Here is a 16,586-nt window from a genome sequence, read left to right on the forward strand (position 1 = left end):
TAGTTGTTTTTTATAACTAGAAATTTTGGAAGAAAAAAAAATTCTAACAGAGAACTAGCTAGTTAAAAAAATAATCTTATTACAATATTTTCCAACCCATCATAATATTGTCTGAATTTAGATTCAGTATTTTTTTTTTCTCATTGAAAGTAAGGTTTAAAGCTATAAACAAAAAACAAAAAAAAAAATATAAAAAGAGCATGAAAAACAAATCCCATGCATATTTTTTGAATAAATAAAGCAACATGAAGGACACAAATAATAATACCCTAATACACTAAACAAAACTTGAAAAAGTTAATAGTGGTTCACTGAATTTCTTTATTATTATCATTATTATTTTCAATTGAGCCCCTTCTTACTTTTTTTTTTAACTGATTTAATTTGTTTTTAGTACGAAGAAAATGATAAAAAAGATTGTATCTATTTATTTTCTTAAAATAAATTAATTACTTCTCAATCAGTATAAAATTTCTTCTCAAAATGATACGAAAATATATGCTAGCTAGAACTTGACTATAAATAATATAAAAAAAATGCTGATTAATCCTAAGCCACAAAATGTGATGATTGATCCACTAAATCGATCTTCATCTCACTAATTAAAATGAAAAATCTATGAATCACATTTTAATGGTGGGGGTGGCAATATATCTCATATCTTATCCAATTAGGGTTAGTATCAGAATACGTGGTGGCATCAAACAACAATATTATAAAAGGAGGAAAAGATGCTGCTGATCGATTAGGGCTCAAGTTGATTATGACCTCTTTGAATCTCACAGCACACCCCACCAATCACAGGGATCATCATGATGCATTCCATACCATTATTATTGTGCATGCCTTTGTCATCTATGCCGCCTAAAAACAAATCGTGCCATAATAATTATTAGCAATTGGTGTGGTAGATCTGCTTCCATAAACGTTTGTGATATTTTGTTTTTATGTTTTAAAAAAAAAATTAATTTTTTTTATTTTAAATTAATATTTTTTTATGTTTTCAAATCTTTTTAATGTACTGATATCAAAAATAATTTTTAAAAAATAAAAAAATTATTATTTTAATGCATTTACTAGTAAAAAAATACTTTAAAAAATAACTACTACTACATTTTTAAAACACCCTCTTAGTCTAGATGGTAAGTAAATATAACCTTTCTTACATTATCTAAATTGAATCCAAATATTTTGGGACAATGTTTCTTATAATTATATCATTTTAAGGTTTAAAGTGTGAATATTAGTTTATTATTCGAGTAATAAAAACTTAGTCTTGAATGAAAATATAATGATCACAAATTTCAAAATTAATTCAATTTACAAATTTATTAAACTCAACTCAAAACCTAGGTTATAGGTTGCACGATTGAGTTGACTCGGATAAATCAAAACAGGGTTGTTTAATTATTATTTTTAAAAAAATTAAAATCAACATTTAATATAGTTGACTGGGTTGCTCGAGTTTAATTAAGTCGATTTTTTGCAGGAATTTTTAAACCTATATTGAGTTGGATATAAAAACAATAGTCAAATATGAGTTGAGAATTTCTTAATCCTATTAATTGTTGAGACGTGAAACCAATATGCAATACAAATATTCTATGTAATGAAAGAGAATTATACCTAACATTAGGATTTAGGATTGAGTGCTAATCGGAAATTAATCGAGAGTTTCCCTCAATACAATCTTTTTTTTTTTTTTGATAACGTGGGTGTCCGGGCCAGCTTACGCGCACCACGACTAATCCCACGGCCCACTGAACATCCTGCAAGCCCTAGTGAGCAGGTAAGGCGCCGCGGGGGTGACAGGGATACCGCACAGGGAAGACCCAAGAGAAATAGGAAGAGAGCAAACTCTCCAGCCCCACTCCCACTGGGATTCGAACCTGGGTTCAAAGGAAGGAGAGCTGCCCCCTTCACCACTTGAGCCACGCACCTGTTGGTTCAATACAATCTTTTGTTTGATAGGGTAAGTGTTATAGTCATTGGTCCATCAAATAATTATATTATCAAAGATTAGCATGTCATCAATTATTGAACTGTCTATTTTGATCAATAATTCAGTATCATAACTGAGGATGAGGATGATTTGGTAAGATGTTTTATCAAATCCAGATGATTTGCCCAGATATGTTATCACGAGGAGTAAGCAAAAAATACTAAAATTGGATTAAATTGAAAAAACTAGAAAAAAATAATTGAAAAAACTATAAGCCATAAAAAAAAACTAAATAAACCAATTAGAAAAAAAAATTCAATTCAATTTGGTATTTAATGGATGAAACCAATTTAAACCATATCGATTCAAACTGAACTAAACCGAGTTAAAAAAGCTAGGGATATAAATATGAAAGTTTTCTTTCTTCTCACCCTAGTCAAACCCCACCCGCCTCTAAGCTCTTTTCATTTTTCTCATTCTCTAAAATTATATTTGGCATTGCGTTTTAAAAGTATTTTTAAAAATTTAAAAATTTTATTTTTGTTTTAAATTAATATGTTTTTGATGTTTTCAAATCATTTTGATATATTGATTTCAAAAATAATTTTAAAAAAATAAAAAAATATTATTGATATATTTTTCTGAGTGAAAAATACTTTAAAAAACAACCACAACCACACTTCCAAAAACACTCTAAATCTCTCTTTATCTCAATCCCTCTCAATCAATTATCTTCTACATCATTTTAAACAACTGTTAGCTCTTGCCTCATTATTAGCTAGCGTTTTGTTATTCTCTTTAAACAAAAGAGATAAGAATAATAAAAATAAAAAATTGTTTAATTGAAGAGATAAATAAATATAAAATAAATCTGATAAAATAAATATATTTTCACACAATTTTAAAATACATTTTTATACTTAAAAAAAAAAAAATAGAAAGACAATGTCTCATATATTACTCTTGTCTCCATCTCTTCTATTATAAGACCATATAAATCATAGTTTTGAAACTCGGTCCGATCCAGAGTTAGAATTAGACCGGTTTGAAGAAAAAATAAGAAAAGAAAAAACTCAGTATGACCAGGCTGATCCGGTGGGTTGACCCGGAAAAACCCTGCTATAACCCGTTGACTTTTTTTTTTTTTTTTTTTTACTAAAACAACATTGTTTTGATTATTTAAAAAAAAAAAATTGATCCGAGAGACCCGGTGACCTAGTCAAAATGTGGAATCCGGGTCTTGGACCGGGCCAAGTCTAAAAACTATGATATAAACTATATTTTTAAGAGCTTAGGAATAAGAAAGAAAATTAAGTAGTATTTTTTTTTTATAATAACAACAACAAACACAACTTAAACTAAATCAACTTAGGCCTAAGCTTGGACAAGGTTTGTAGCCAAACAATGGGCTTAGCTGTCAGCTGCATATGTGTCTCTTACTTTTTAAGCAGAGTCCGCCATCAAGGCTTGAGCCTGTGACCCAAGCCGCTAGAGAAACACGTAACCAAGATGCGGGCGGGGCGGGTTGCACAGAGATCCACCAAGGGGGCTTGGCTAGTCCATCTACCTAAAGCTGGTTAAAAAATAAATAAAAGAGCCTATTTATATATCTTTTACAAAAAAAAAAAAAAAAAAAGTTAGGATTCAAATCCAAATATTTTGCGAAAACATTTCTTTTAAACATAAAAGTTTAAGTTATAAGTATGAATATTTATTTATTTCCCGAGTAGAAAAGATTTATTGTTAATGTATAAAAAATATCTGAGAAAGTATTAATTGTAAATACCAAATATTAATTTGAAGTAATTGATAGTCACCAAATGATCCTTATCCATGATTATAAAAATATTTAGTTGAGTTGAAATCTAAAACTTAAATGAAACACAAATTTACATTATAATGAAAGAGAATCTTACTAAACATAGGATTTAGGATTGAGTGCTATTCCAAAATTAATCGAATCTTTCCCAATATAATCTTTTATTTGATAGGTAATTATTTTGGTCAATTATTCATGAAAGATTACTATTAGTAATTATTTAAATATCTATACTAATTAGTAATTCAATATTATAAACAATAACATGTTATGTTATATCTATATTATTATTATAAAACTCGGTTTCAACTTAATTATTCAACTTGATGACTTACTAGTTTAAGTTGAGTTTCATGTTGAATTTATTAGAAGTTAACTTGATGAATTTATAACTTTATTAAAATTCGAGTAAAATTAAATTTGATTTAAAAATAATATTGTTTCAACTTTTTAAAAAAAGTTAAAATAATAATATTTTAGATTAATTTATTTAAATTAATTCACTCAATCTATTATTAAAAACTACTACGGAGTCATAAACTAAATCATGTCTTACAGCTATGATCCACACATCTACTCCAAAATTATAATCATTGTATTGCATGAATTTCAGCTACCAATTCCCCCTAACTAAATAGCCTCCAAAATGTCCATAGATCTTGAAGATAGCTTGTAATCCTAAATAATGTTGTTTTATTTTCTTTTCATTTGTAGACATCTTTTAAAAACAACTTTTCTTCTCATTTCATTAGTTCTTCATTAGCTCCATGGCATTCTAATAATTAATTATATCTACAATTAATTAGGGAGAATTGGTAATGAAGTTCATTCATGCAAAGTAGAAAAACAAAATAAAATTATGAAAAAAAAAAGTTAGCCTTATGTTTTTAGTTTGGATAATAAATGGCAAAAGTGAATTTTTTCTAATTGGAGTTTCATACTATGGGGTAGAAATTAAGTGGAAAATGGATGAATCTATAAGGGCAAATTAATAGTTTAACCTAAAACCATTCTTCATTTTCCATCTTGGTTTTATAATTTTCTTAGCTTTCTACATTTGTGACAAAATTCCTAACTAATGAGATGACATTTGAATGAATTAGACTCTAAGATCCTAAGACAATATCTCCATTATTCCAAAATTCTCATTGCATCTTGGATTCAGATTCAGCATTTGTAATTCTCACCATCACATTAATTCAATAGATCAAGGTATAGTAAGTAGCGTGTGGTAGGCAGACGAAGTTATTGCTCACATGAATTTGAGTCAATAGAGATACCAAATTGCCACCAAACCATATATACCATATTAATCCAGTGATTTGTAGATTTTTAATGCCTTCATTGTTTTTACTTCAAAAATGTGATCTTCAAGGTTCTTAGCATTGATAATGTCTAACTTTTAAAGCTTTTCTCTCTTCTGTGGTTGCCTTAAGGAGAAGGACTAGAAGCTAGCTGCCTTAATTTTTCACACGTCAAGCATTGCAACGAAGTACAAGGACACTCATTCTTTAGATGAATAAGTGAGATCAAATTTATGTTGTTGAACTAGAAGTTTATGTCTTTAAAGTGGAAATCTTTGCACCGAAAGAACGTTAAGCCATTTACATCATAGGAGTAAATTCTAAGGTTATTTAAAGGAACGTAGAGTAGGTCTTGCTTTGGTGGTGTAAACTAATAAGATTTCTTATAGCTCACAGCTTTTCAAGGACTTGATAGTTAAGAGTTGACAGAATGTATATGGATTTGCGGTCCTCCTGGGAACTTATTGTGATTGCTCTCGCAGGATTTTCCATGTTTCGCAGCTTCTGTCATTCGGAGAAAGGTAAGAATTAGTTGTCACATTTTTATTGCGTTCTAGTTCAGTTCTTGGTTTCTAGATGGCCTTCTAATCATGTCAAGATGTAATGTGACGAATGTTTTGCAGCCCCATATTACACATTTGTTCATGAAGCAACCTCAGCACCCCATGTTTTATACTACGATTACATAGTCGTAGGTGGAGGAACCTCAGGCTGTCCACTAGCTGCAACGCTCTCACAAGGTGCGAGGGTTCTAGTCCTCGAAAGAGGTGGCTCTCCATATGGAAATCCTAAAATAATGAACAGAGCCAACTTTGCAGACTCGCTCTCCGATACCTCTCCAAATTCGCCTTCCCAGCAATTCATCTCCGATGATGGAGTCTATAATGCTCGCGCGCGTGTCTTAGGTGGTGGAAGCGCCTTGAATGCAGGATTTTACACTCACGCGAGTGTTGATTATGTGAGGAAAGCTGGTTGGAATCCAGAATTCGTTGATGAGTCTTATGCATGGGTTGAGAACAAGGTAGCCTTCGAGCCACCAATGTTGCAATGGCAATCAGCTGTTAGAGATGGGTTGATAGAAGTTGGAGTGTTGCCTTACAATGGATTTACATATGATCATGTTCATGGGACTAAAGTTGGAGGGTCGATTTTTGACAAGAATGGTCATAGACACACTGCTGCTGATCTGTTAGAGTACGCTGAGCCAAGGAATATTTCAGTTTATTTGCATGCTACCGTTCACAAGATCTTATTTACAGAAACAGGTGAAACAAAACCATAAAATTCGATGGCATGTTACATTGCTAATCTAATTTCATAGTATTAAATTCCATTGTAATGTAATTGAACATTGCTAATACAGGAAAGCCATGGTCAAGACCTAGAGCATATGGCGTGGTTTTTGAAGATTCATCAGGCCTCAAGCACTGGGCATACTTGGGGAGGAGCTCCAAGAATGAGATAATCATATCTGCAGGTGCACTAGGAAGTCCCCAACTATTGATGCTAAGTGGTATTGGACCTGCTAACCATCTTCAAGCTCATGGCATCTCAGTAGTGGTGGATCAGCCCATGGTTGGTCAAGGGATGGCTGATAATCCAATGAATCTTCTGTTCATCCCTTCCCCTCTCCCAGTTGAAGTCTCACTCATCCAAGTTGTGGGTATCACCAGGTTTGACAGCTATATTGAAACAGCTAGTGGTTTGAGCTTTGCTAACTCTTGGGTTCACCGGTTTATTAGGAAATATGAGTTGCATTTAAATGAGGTAATTAACAAAGCTTTGCTTAACAATGCTTCTGTGTTTTTTCTTCTGCTAACAGCTTCACTTGGTCCCATGTGCAGACAGGTCAGCCCTCTGCAATGACAGCAGAAGCCATGTATAGAGCTATTGAAACCTTAAATTCCCTTGTGACTGAAACTCTACAGGGTGGAGTAATTCTTGAGAAGATAATCGGTCCAGTCTCCACAGGTGAGCTCAAGCTCAGGACTACAAACCCGCATGATAACCCTTCTGTCAAGTTTAACTACTTCAAAGAACCAGAGGACTTGAACAGGTGCGTTCAAGGCATGAGAACCATTATAGAAGTAGTAAATTCAAGAGCATTTTCAAAATTCCGACACAAAGATATGCCGGTGCAAGCTCTCATCGACTTGATGGTGAATTTGCCTGTCAACCTGAGACCAAGACATTTTAGTACAGCAATTTCCTTGGAACAATTTTGCACAGATACTGTCATGACCATATGGCATTACCATGGAGGCTGCCAAGTCCGCAAGGTTGTCGACAGTGATTACAAAGTCCTCGGCGTGGATAAACTAAGGGTTATTGATGGTTCCACTTTCATTGATTCACCCGGGACGAATCCTCAAGCTACTGTTATGATGATAGGAAGGTAACATACTAACATTCAATTGCAGCAACTTTGTTCTTAATTAGCATTGCCAATGGAAAATGCTATTCACAGTTGTATTTATTTAATTTTGTGATGCAGATATATGGGGAGGAGGATTCTGTATGAGAGACTTACGCAAGGGAGGAAGTAGACAATGAGTTCTTCCTACGCTTTTGAAAATCATCACCAGTCATATGTGTGCTATGCGTCTGGTAATTTTCAGTGTCAATATGTATAGATACTGAAAATACATACGACTGGGATTTATCACTTGAAATTTTAGGAAAATTAATGTACGATTTTCTTTTAATGTGCAAATTATTTAGACAACTGCTCCTGTACATATGCTTTCAAGCAATATAATCAGTACACTTTTCTTGAAACATAAAGGCAACAACTGTTTCTTGATCCAACAAGTAAAATGTGGAGAAATTTTCTTGAAACAGAATTAGCTTTTCTTCTGGACCAATATCTTGTTGGATACAAGATTGAAAAAAAGTCTGGACAACGATTATAGGTTTATGACTAACCAAGTAACGTAGACAAATTGAATTGTAGGATTGTATAAATGGTAAAATGCAGAGGAAATCAACCTTGTCTGAAGCTGAATGCCAATTGAAATTCAGAGGGGAATGACTTTGCTTACAAGAGCTAAGAAAGTAAAGCAAACACTAACTTATTTGAACTTCCACACACGGAAAGGACAGCGCAATAAAGCAAATGAAAAGAAAGAGAATATTATGGCCTTAGCATAAGGTTCTCATGACTTGTTCATCTTCATAGCATGAAGGAGCACCTCCTGATTCTCCTCTCAACCGCCCTTCCTTTTTCTTTGCCTTTTCTAGCTTCCAATCTAAGGACAAAAAGAGAAAGAATCTCTCATATTTTCTCACAAATAGCTTTTTCAAGACACGGATGTGGAGAAAGATGTCTGCCAGATATACCCTCCCTAACCTCTTGAGAAGGATATCCACAGCATTATCCATGGCATATCCCATTACTTCAATGGTTTATGCCAAACTTGGTGACCCATCAAAGTGTTTATAAGGCATGGTCGGGGAATCTGCAAAAACCAGAAGCAGCAAGATAGATAGAGGTATCATAATTTGATAAGCAGACCAGTTGTAGGGCACCTCTTACTTGGCAAGCAATGGTGATTGTTGCAAACATTGCAGAATTTGATCTCAGTGGCTTGCCAAAGGAGAGTTGCCCTGTGACTGTTTTAGCTTAAACTAACGTCCTCAAGAAAATGCCATCGTAGCAGACCATTACTCTGCTGCCTACCTATGCAAAAGGTGACAAATTTCTTCTCCTCATTTCCTTTCAGTTGGTTTCAAAAGCTTTTTTTGTAACTCCTATAAGCAATGTATCGACGAAAACAGACAAAATCAACGAAGACAGATCCATAGGTTTGAGTTGCTTAGGTTTTGTACGAGTTGGAGTTATTATAGTATAAAATGAAAACTCAGAAGATTAAAGTGAAGCATACATCAGGACTTAAAATGGTCTGAAAATACTATTGGTTTGAGCATCCGATCAATGAGTAAAAATCACAGCAAAACACATGTAGAAGGAAATAAATATTTCTAAAAAAATAGATTATGAAAATATTTCGAAACTAAAATCGATGCAAGTACAAGAAATCACTACTAATTGAAGTTAGCAAAATCAAGCAAAACATCAAAAGATCATTTGACTCGGAACCACATCATTTCCCCTATTCTAACTGTTAAGCTGAGTTTGCCACAGAAAATTTTGATCTTTGCCCTGCTCCAAAATGTGGGTTGATTTCGAGGATGGCTTGCTAATACTGGATGTGTTGTTCTTTCTAAGCTTTCTTACTCGTAATCTTGAAGCTACAGCCTCTTTTTTTTTTTTTTTTCTTGATGAGGACAGCTTTTCTTTTTCATGGCTTTTAGTAGTCATCTATCAAATTTCAAGCTGACAAAGCTTCAGTCACGATAGATTAAGCCATTAAAGCAGTCAAGTCAGCTACAAAACGTATTCAGCAAGATGGCCATCTCACAGTCTTTAAACTAATGAGAAACAAATCCACCTCAAATTGATTAAAACCATTCTACGTTTCCATCTTATAAGGCACTAAATCTTTTTGCATTCTACTAGGCAAATTAGATTACTGATTTCTTAAAGGACACAAAAGTAGACTTGCTGGAGGAAATATCTCTGCTCTTCCTGTTGTATACTACAGAGATCTTGACATATCTTCCAATTTATCACCAAGACCTTTTGACTATAATTCCATAATTTTTTGAAATAATTCATATCAATTGTATAGCTCATAACATGATCCAACAAGTTGTAAAATTTCTTGAATTCACAGCATGCATGTTTCTAAAGTTGTCATTAGTTATTTCTTCTTCTTCTGTATCCAGGTTCCATCATCAACATGCAAATCCAAAACAGAGAAAAAGACCATACAAAGTGCACAAGCATGATGTCCAAAATGTCTATTATCAAAAAACAGTTGAGGCGAATTTGTTGCAAATTACATCTTATCAGCTGGGGCACTAGGAAGCCCACTACAGATGCTGAGTGGAAATGGACCTGGCTCTCATCTTCAGGACCGTGGCATCCTAGTGGTGGTAGACCAGCTCATGGTTGGCGGAGGGATGACTGATAATCCAATGAATGTACTATCCATTCCCTCCCCTATCTCAGTTGAGGTCTCTCACTCATCCAAGTTGTGGACATTGCTAGTTCTGGCAACTAAATTGAACATCCAGTGGTACAAGCTCTATTCCAGTTACGACTCAGAGATCTCTTGAAGGCTATGAGTTAACTTACATCAGGTTTATAGCTTATAAAGTTTGGCCCATAAGAAAATAAATTTAAAAACTGGTAATAACCTAATCTCTAGTGGAAAGCTAAATTCATCAATGATTTGCAGGTACATACATGGTCAAAGATTGCACGGTGACAGCCAAATCAATTATGCTTTTACACTCTTAGTTCTGCGTACTCTCATCAGGGTTTTGGTCACACAAAACAGGACAGCCCTCTGCAGTGACACCAGAAGCAATGTCTAGAGCTGTTGCTACTTCACTTTCCCTTGCCAATCCATCCAAACAGAGTGGAACTATTCTAGAGAAGGTAATCGGTCCACTCTCAACCGGTGAACTCAAGCTCAGGACCACGAATCCTAACGACAACCCTTCTGTCACATTTATCTACTTCAAGGAACCCGAAGGCCTAAAAATGTGTGTTCAAGGCATGATAACCGTCATAAATGTTGCTATTTCCAGAGAACTCTTGAAATTTCGTTACATAAATATGCGAGGCTCCCTCTGAACCAGAGACCAAGATATTTTGGTACAACATTTTCCTTGGAACAGACACTGTCATGGCCATACTGTCAAGTTGGGAAGATTGATGATCATGATTACAAGGCTCTTGATGTGGATGGCCTTAAGGTTACTGATGGTTCAACATTTCTCCACTCGCCATGATGCTTGGAAGGCAAGAACTAAATGTAAATATTTCCCTACTTAGCATTGCTAAGGAACTTAATTTTATTAATCAATAGGTTTATAGGTTGTAACCAAGATAAAAAGCAAAGAAAATAACAGAATGTCTTAATAGCATGAAGAAGCAGCTCCTTTACTGGGGAGCGCGGGGGTAGCCATGGGAAACGGATAACCACAGCACTATTCATAGCATACGCCATTACTTCAAGAGTTTATTCCATCTTCAGCAACCCATCTGAGTGTTTATGAAGCTTGTTGAGGCAATCAGCAAAACCCTAATATTGTCCTTAAACATCAATTCTCTAGCAAACCAGTTGCAGGGCACCTCTCTTCCTTGGCAGACAGTACTAATGGTGCCTGTAGCTTCAAGCTGAGAGGGTATCAGAGAATATTGATCCCAATATAGGCTTGCCAAAGGAGAGTTTCCTGTGACTGTTTTTGCTTAAACTATTATAAAAAAATAAAATAAATAATCTCTTCCTGCTTGTTCAAGATATGTAGAAGGAAATAAAAAATTAATTCGTGCAAGATATTAAAATTTAACAACAGATACTAGATTTGTGAAAATATAATTCCAAAATTAAACTCTAAGATAGATAAAGCAATAAACCAAAACCCTATCCATCACTGCACCTAAAGCCATGAAAACTCCCACAGTCACAGCCTTACGCAAGACCAGGAATAAGCCTTCCACTACTCCTGTTGACCCTTCATCTTCCTCCTTTTCCTTTTTATTACCCTTCTTGAGCTTCTTCTCCTCGACAAGCCTCTTGTTGCCAGCGTCACTCCTTTTGTTCTCCGCAGAGATCCCAGCCTCTTCTTTTTCTTTCAAATCGATCTTGTGATTCTTCATTTTCTTCTTGTTGTTGAGGTCTCTCCTTTTGTCCTCTAAGTCCTTCACAAACTCACCATTCTTTTCTTTTTCTTTTCTGGGTTCAGCCTTTTCTTGGGCTACAATCTTCCCATCAATCTCCTTGTTATCATAAAAATAATCCACCTTCCTTTTCTCCTCTTGTTCATCAGTTTCATGGCCATACACCACCACCAAATTTTTCCTAGTTGTAAGATCACCATCCGAAATTTTAGTGTCATTACGAGCAATTAGTTTCTCTAGCCTTTGTTGTTCCTTCTTCTTTTTCTTGGCCAGGGCTTCAGCTTTAGAGACCAATTTTGCCACATCAATATCGCCTCTTTCATCCCTTAATAGATCAAAAATATTATCATCCGAAAACAAAGAAGACATTTTCTGCAAATTATGATGAACTAGCAGTAATCTTTTTATAAAGCAACTAGCAAGAAAATCTTAAAATCAAAAGATTTAGCTTTCTATGTCGAACAAGATATGCCAACTGTTGGGACTACGGACACCACCTATCTCCACATTGGTATGATATTGTTCACTTTGGGCCTAAGCCCTCATGGATTTGCTCTTGGGCTATACCCCAAAAGGCCTCATACCAATGGAGATATTTGTCCATCTTTATATACCCTTGATCCTCCCTATTTCTAGCCAATGTGGGACTTTGGTCGTATACCCAACAATCCTCCCCTCGAACAAAGGACCACCGAACCTCCCCTCAAACGATCATTCATCCGTCCACTCTCTATCAACCATGATTCTCATTCTCCACTTCACTGTGTTGGGGTCAGGACACGTCCATGAAGCATCCGGAGAGCACTACCTGACTTGAGAGTTTGCTCTTTCTAGGTCAACTCCTCTTCACCGTGTTGGAGCCAGGACACGTCCGTGAAGCATCGCCTATCCAATAGAGCTGATCCACGGATTACATCGTGATTTGCTTGGGGGCCCACCATCTTTTGTTCGGCATTCTGAGGATTCATCCATCATGGCTAACTTTGGGGCAAGGCTCTGATACCACTTGTAGAAACAGGAAAAAACAAGAAAACAATGTGGAAAAGAAAGATAATTCTTATTGAATGAATTGATTTAATGTTCGTAGAAACAACACCTATATATAGGTGAAAAATAGAAACAGAAACAGAGGACTCTCAAACTAACACTCCTATTTGCATGGCATTACCATACTCAACAAACTAACTAAAAATCAGCAAGAAAATCTGCACGACAAGTTACAGACTTATTCAAACCCAAAGACTTATTCAAAATTAGAAAAGTAAAGTAAATACTTGAATTGCAGGACAAAAGAAAAAACTAGCCGTTTGAGTTTAAAACTCCAACATTGCCTCCCTTAAACTCAAACTATCAGAGGTGCACATCCCCATCTTCTCCTTCAACCTGTGAAAGATGTCTGCTTTTAATGGCTTCGTGAGAATATCAGCAATTTGTTCTTCGGATTTACAAAACTCCACCTCTATCTCCTTGCTGCTGACAAGTTCACGAATATAATGGAATTTTATGTCGATGTGCTTGCTTCTCCCATGAAAAACTGGATTCTTCGTAAGTGAAATAGCTGACTTGTTGTCACAAAAAATCTTTGTTGGACTTCCTTGCTTCTGGTTTAATTCATCACACAACCGACGCAACCAAACAGCTTGACATGCAGAGGAGGCAGCAGCCATGTACTCTGCTTCAGTAGTTGACAATGCCACAACTTGTTGCTTCTTCGATGACCATGAAATGGCACCCGAACCAAAGTGAAATATATAACCAAAAGTGCTCTTTCTCCCTTCAACATCTCCTGCCCAATCGCTGTTTGAATACCCAACAAGATTACAATCAGCAGCAGATGCATAAAAAATACCATGATTTTGGGTACCTTTTATATATCGCAAAATTCGTTTCGCCACTTGCAAATGAACTTGGCTAGGTGTCTCCATAAACCTGCTAATCATGCCCACGCCAAAAGAGATGTCGGGTCTAGTAGAAGTCAAATAACGTAGACTTCCTACTAAACTTCGAAAATAAGTTGTGTTGACTGGATTTCCATCACATGATTTTGTTAACTGCAGCCGTGTTTCAACTGGAGTACTAATAGAGTTGCATGACTCCATCTTAAATCTCTTTAAGATATCTGCTGCATATTTCTTCTGTGAAACAAAAATCCCAGCACCTGTCTGCATAACTTCAAGCCCAAGATAATAAGACATAAGTCCCATATCAGTCATTTCAAAATTGCTACTCATAGCCTTCTTGAATGCAGCAACCATGCTTGAGTCATTTCCTGTAAATATCAAATCATCCACATATAAACATACAATGAGCATATGATCATGTGAATCAGATTTGATATATAGCGTAGGTTCGTATGGACACTTAAGAAACCCATTTTCTTGAAAATATGAGTCAATACGAGTATACCATGCCCTAGGTGCCTGCTTCAACCCATATAATGCCTTCTTTAACCTTAGAACCTTATTCTCATGGCCTTCCTTCACGTAACCAACTGGTTGATCAACAAAGACTTCTTCTTCGAGTGAACCATTTAGAAACGCAGATTTCACATCCATTTGATGTATCTGCCATTTCTTTTGGGCAGCTAAAGCAATCACCAAACGAATGGTGTCAAGTCTTGCCACTGGTGCAAAAACTTCATAGTAATCAATACCCGGCTTTTGCTTGTATCCTTTCACCACTAACCTTGCCTTCAATCTGTCCACCTGACCATCTGGCTGCAACTTGGTTTTGTATACCCATTTAACTCCAATTGTTTTCTTGCCTTGTGGAAGAGAAGTAAGCTCCCAAGTATGATTATTCTCAATTGAATGAATTTCTTCATCCATGGCACGAACCCACCGATCATCTTGCACTGCTTCTGCATAGGTTAGAGGATCACAATCTGCAAATAAAGCAAAGTTTACCAAATCCTCATCAGACACATCATTATCATTGGTTACAATATAGTCCTGTAACCGTGCTGGAATCACACGATTTCGTGTTGAGCAACGAGTTGCATCATCAGGACTCAAGGGGAAATCAGAGCTTGTTACTGTCCAGTGTTCTTGTTTGGTCTAAGTTCTTACTTGTATTTGTAAGCATCCAATCATGAACGACATACAACCTCAGCTTCCCAGGTTTGGTGGAAAACACTTTGATCAATGGTGCATCCAGATGAAGGCATTGTTTGGCTTTCAGGAGTTATCCGAGATTGTTGAGCTTGGATATGCAGAACCAGTAGATCAAGATGCAGCAGCAACACTCACTCAAGTCCAGAAGGATAACTTGAGTAACAATAGGAAGAAGGACAAGAAGGCTTTATTTTTTCTCTTTCAAGCCGTAGATGAAGTTGTTTTTGAAAAGATTTCAAATGCAACTACGGCTAAAGAGGCGTGGGAGATGCTTCAGAGATCCTACAAAGGTGATGAGAAAGTAAAGAATGTAAGGTTGCAAACCTTACGTGGTGAATTTGAATCTCTTAAAATGAAAGATTCTGAATCTATATCTGATTTTTTTTCTCGGGTTCAAACTGTCGTCAATCAATTGCGAGTGAATGGCGAGAAAAAGGAAGATTTGCTTGTTATTGAAAAAATCATGAGATCCTTGACAAGTCGGTTTGACTATGTCGTTGCTGCAATTGAAGAAGGAAGGGATCTTTCGATCATGACAATTGAAGGTCTGATGGGGTCGTTATGTGCTCATGAGTATCGAATGAATCAAAGATTAGCAGAGCCTATTGAACAAGCTTTTCAAAGCAGGGTGACTCTATCCAACAAAGCAAATTTCAGCGATGGTAGAGGATCAACATCAGACAAAGATAGCAAGGCTGTGAACCACAAACAAGCTACCTCCTTTCAGAAAAGTAACTCTGGTAATGGAAGGTATGATAAGTCCAAAATTCAATGTTTTCGTTGCAAACAATTTGGACATTATCGTTCACAGTGCAGAGTCAAGCTGGTTAAAGCCACTTATGAACGTGCCAACTATGTTGATGCTGACATACAAGAAAAGGAAACTTTGTTGTTAGCCTGCAGCATTTCTGAAGATGAGCACAGTGACCAGTGGTATTTGGATACTGGGTGCAGTAATCATATGTGTGGCAAGAAGGAGCTATTTTCATACCTGGATGAATCAGCACATGGAGAAGTGAATTTTGGAAACAAAGCCAAAGTTTCAATTATGGGGAAAGGTAACATTCTCATTCGATTAAAAGATGGCTCTCATGCAACTATCTCTGATGTGTTTTTTGTCCCTAGTTTACACTGGAATCTATTAAGTATTGGGCAACTCTCGGAAAAGGGATTGAAAATCATCATTGATAATGGAATTTGCACCATTGTGAATCAGAAAAATGAGCTAGTTGCCAAAGTTAAAATGACTAAAAATCGCATGTTTCCTTTGCCTCTACAAACTGATTTGATCATGTCCTTTAGTGCTGTGGTTATGGATACAAATTGGCTGTGGCATTTCCGTTTTGGTCATTTGAATTTCAATGGACTAAGGTTGCTGGCAAAGAAGGAAATGGTTACAGGGTTGCCTTTGTTGGGTGATTTTAATCAAATGTGTGAAGGGTGCATATTTGGCAAGTTGCACAGGGACTCTTTTCCAGTGGGAAAGTCACGAAGAGCACAACAGCCACTAGAGCTTGTGCACTCAGATATTTGCGGCCTAATGGAGAATGTCTCACATGGAGGTAACAAATATTTTCTCACTTTCATAGATGACTACAGTAGAAGAACTTGGGTCTATTTTTTGAAGCAAAAATCTGAGTGTTTTAACATATTT

General features: G+C 35.8%; 1 protein-coding gene across 1 annotated transcript; it reads left to right on the forward strand.

Moving 5' to 3' along the window:
• Positions 1-5,495: 5,495 nt before the first annotated feature.
• On the forward strand, positions 5,496-10,927 carry LOC118060573 (protein HOTHEAD). The gene is made up of 8 exons (XM_035073808.2): positions 5,496-5,586; positions 5,689-6,330; positions 6,429-6,832; positions 6,910-7,460; positions 7,560-7,607; positions 9,981-10,078; positions 10,450-10,571; positions 10,724-10,927. The coding sequence occupies exons 1-8, from the start codon at positions 5,496-5,498 to the stop codon at positions 10,925-10,927; spliced, it is 2,160 nt and encodes a 719-aa protein (XP_034929699.2).
• The last annotated feature ends 5,659 nt before the right edge of the window (positions 10,928-16,586 follow it).

This window comes from Populus alba, chromosome 12 (genome assembly GCF_005239225.2).
Source record: "Populus alba chromosome 12, ASM523922v2, whole genome shotgun sequence".
Classification (NCBI taxonomy): Eukaryota; Viridiplantae; Streptophyta; class Magnoliopsida; order Malpighiales; family Salicaceae; genus Populus; species Populus alba.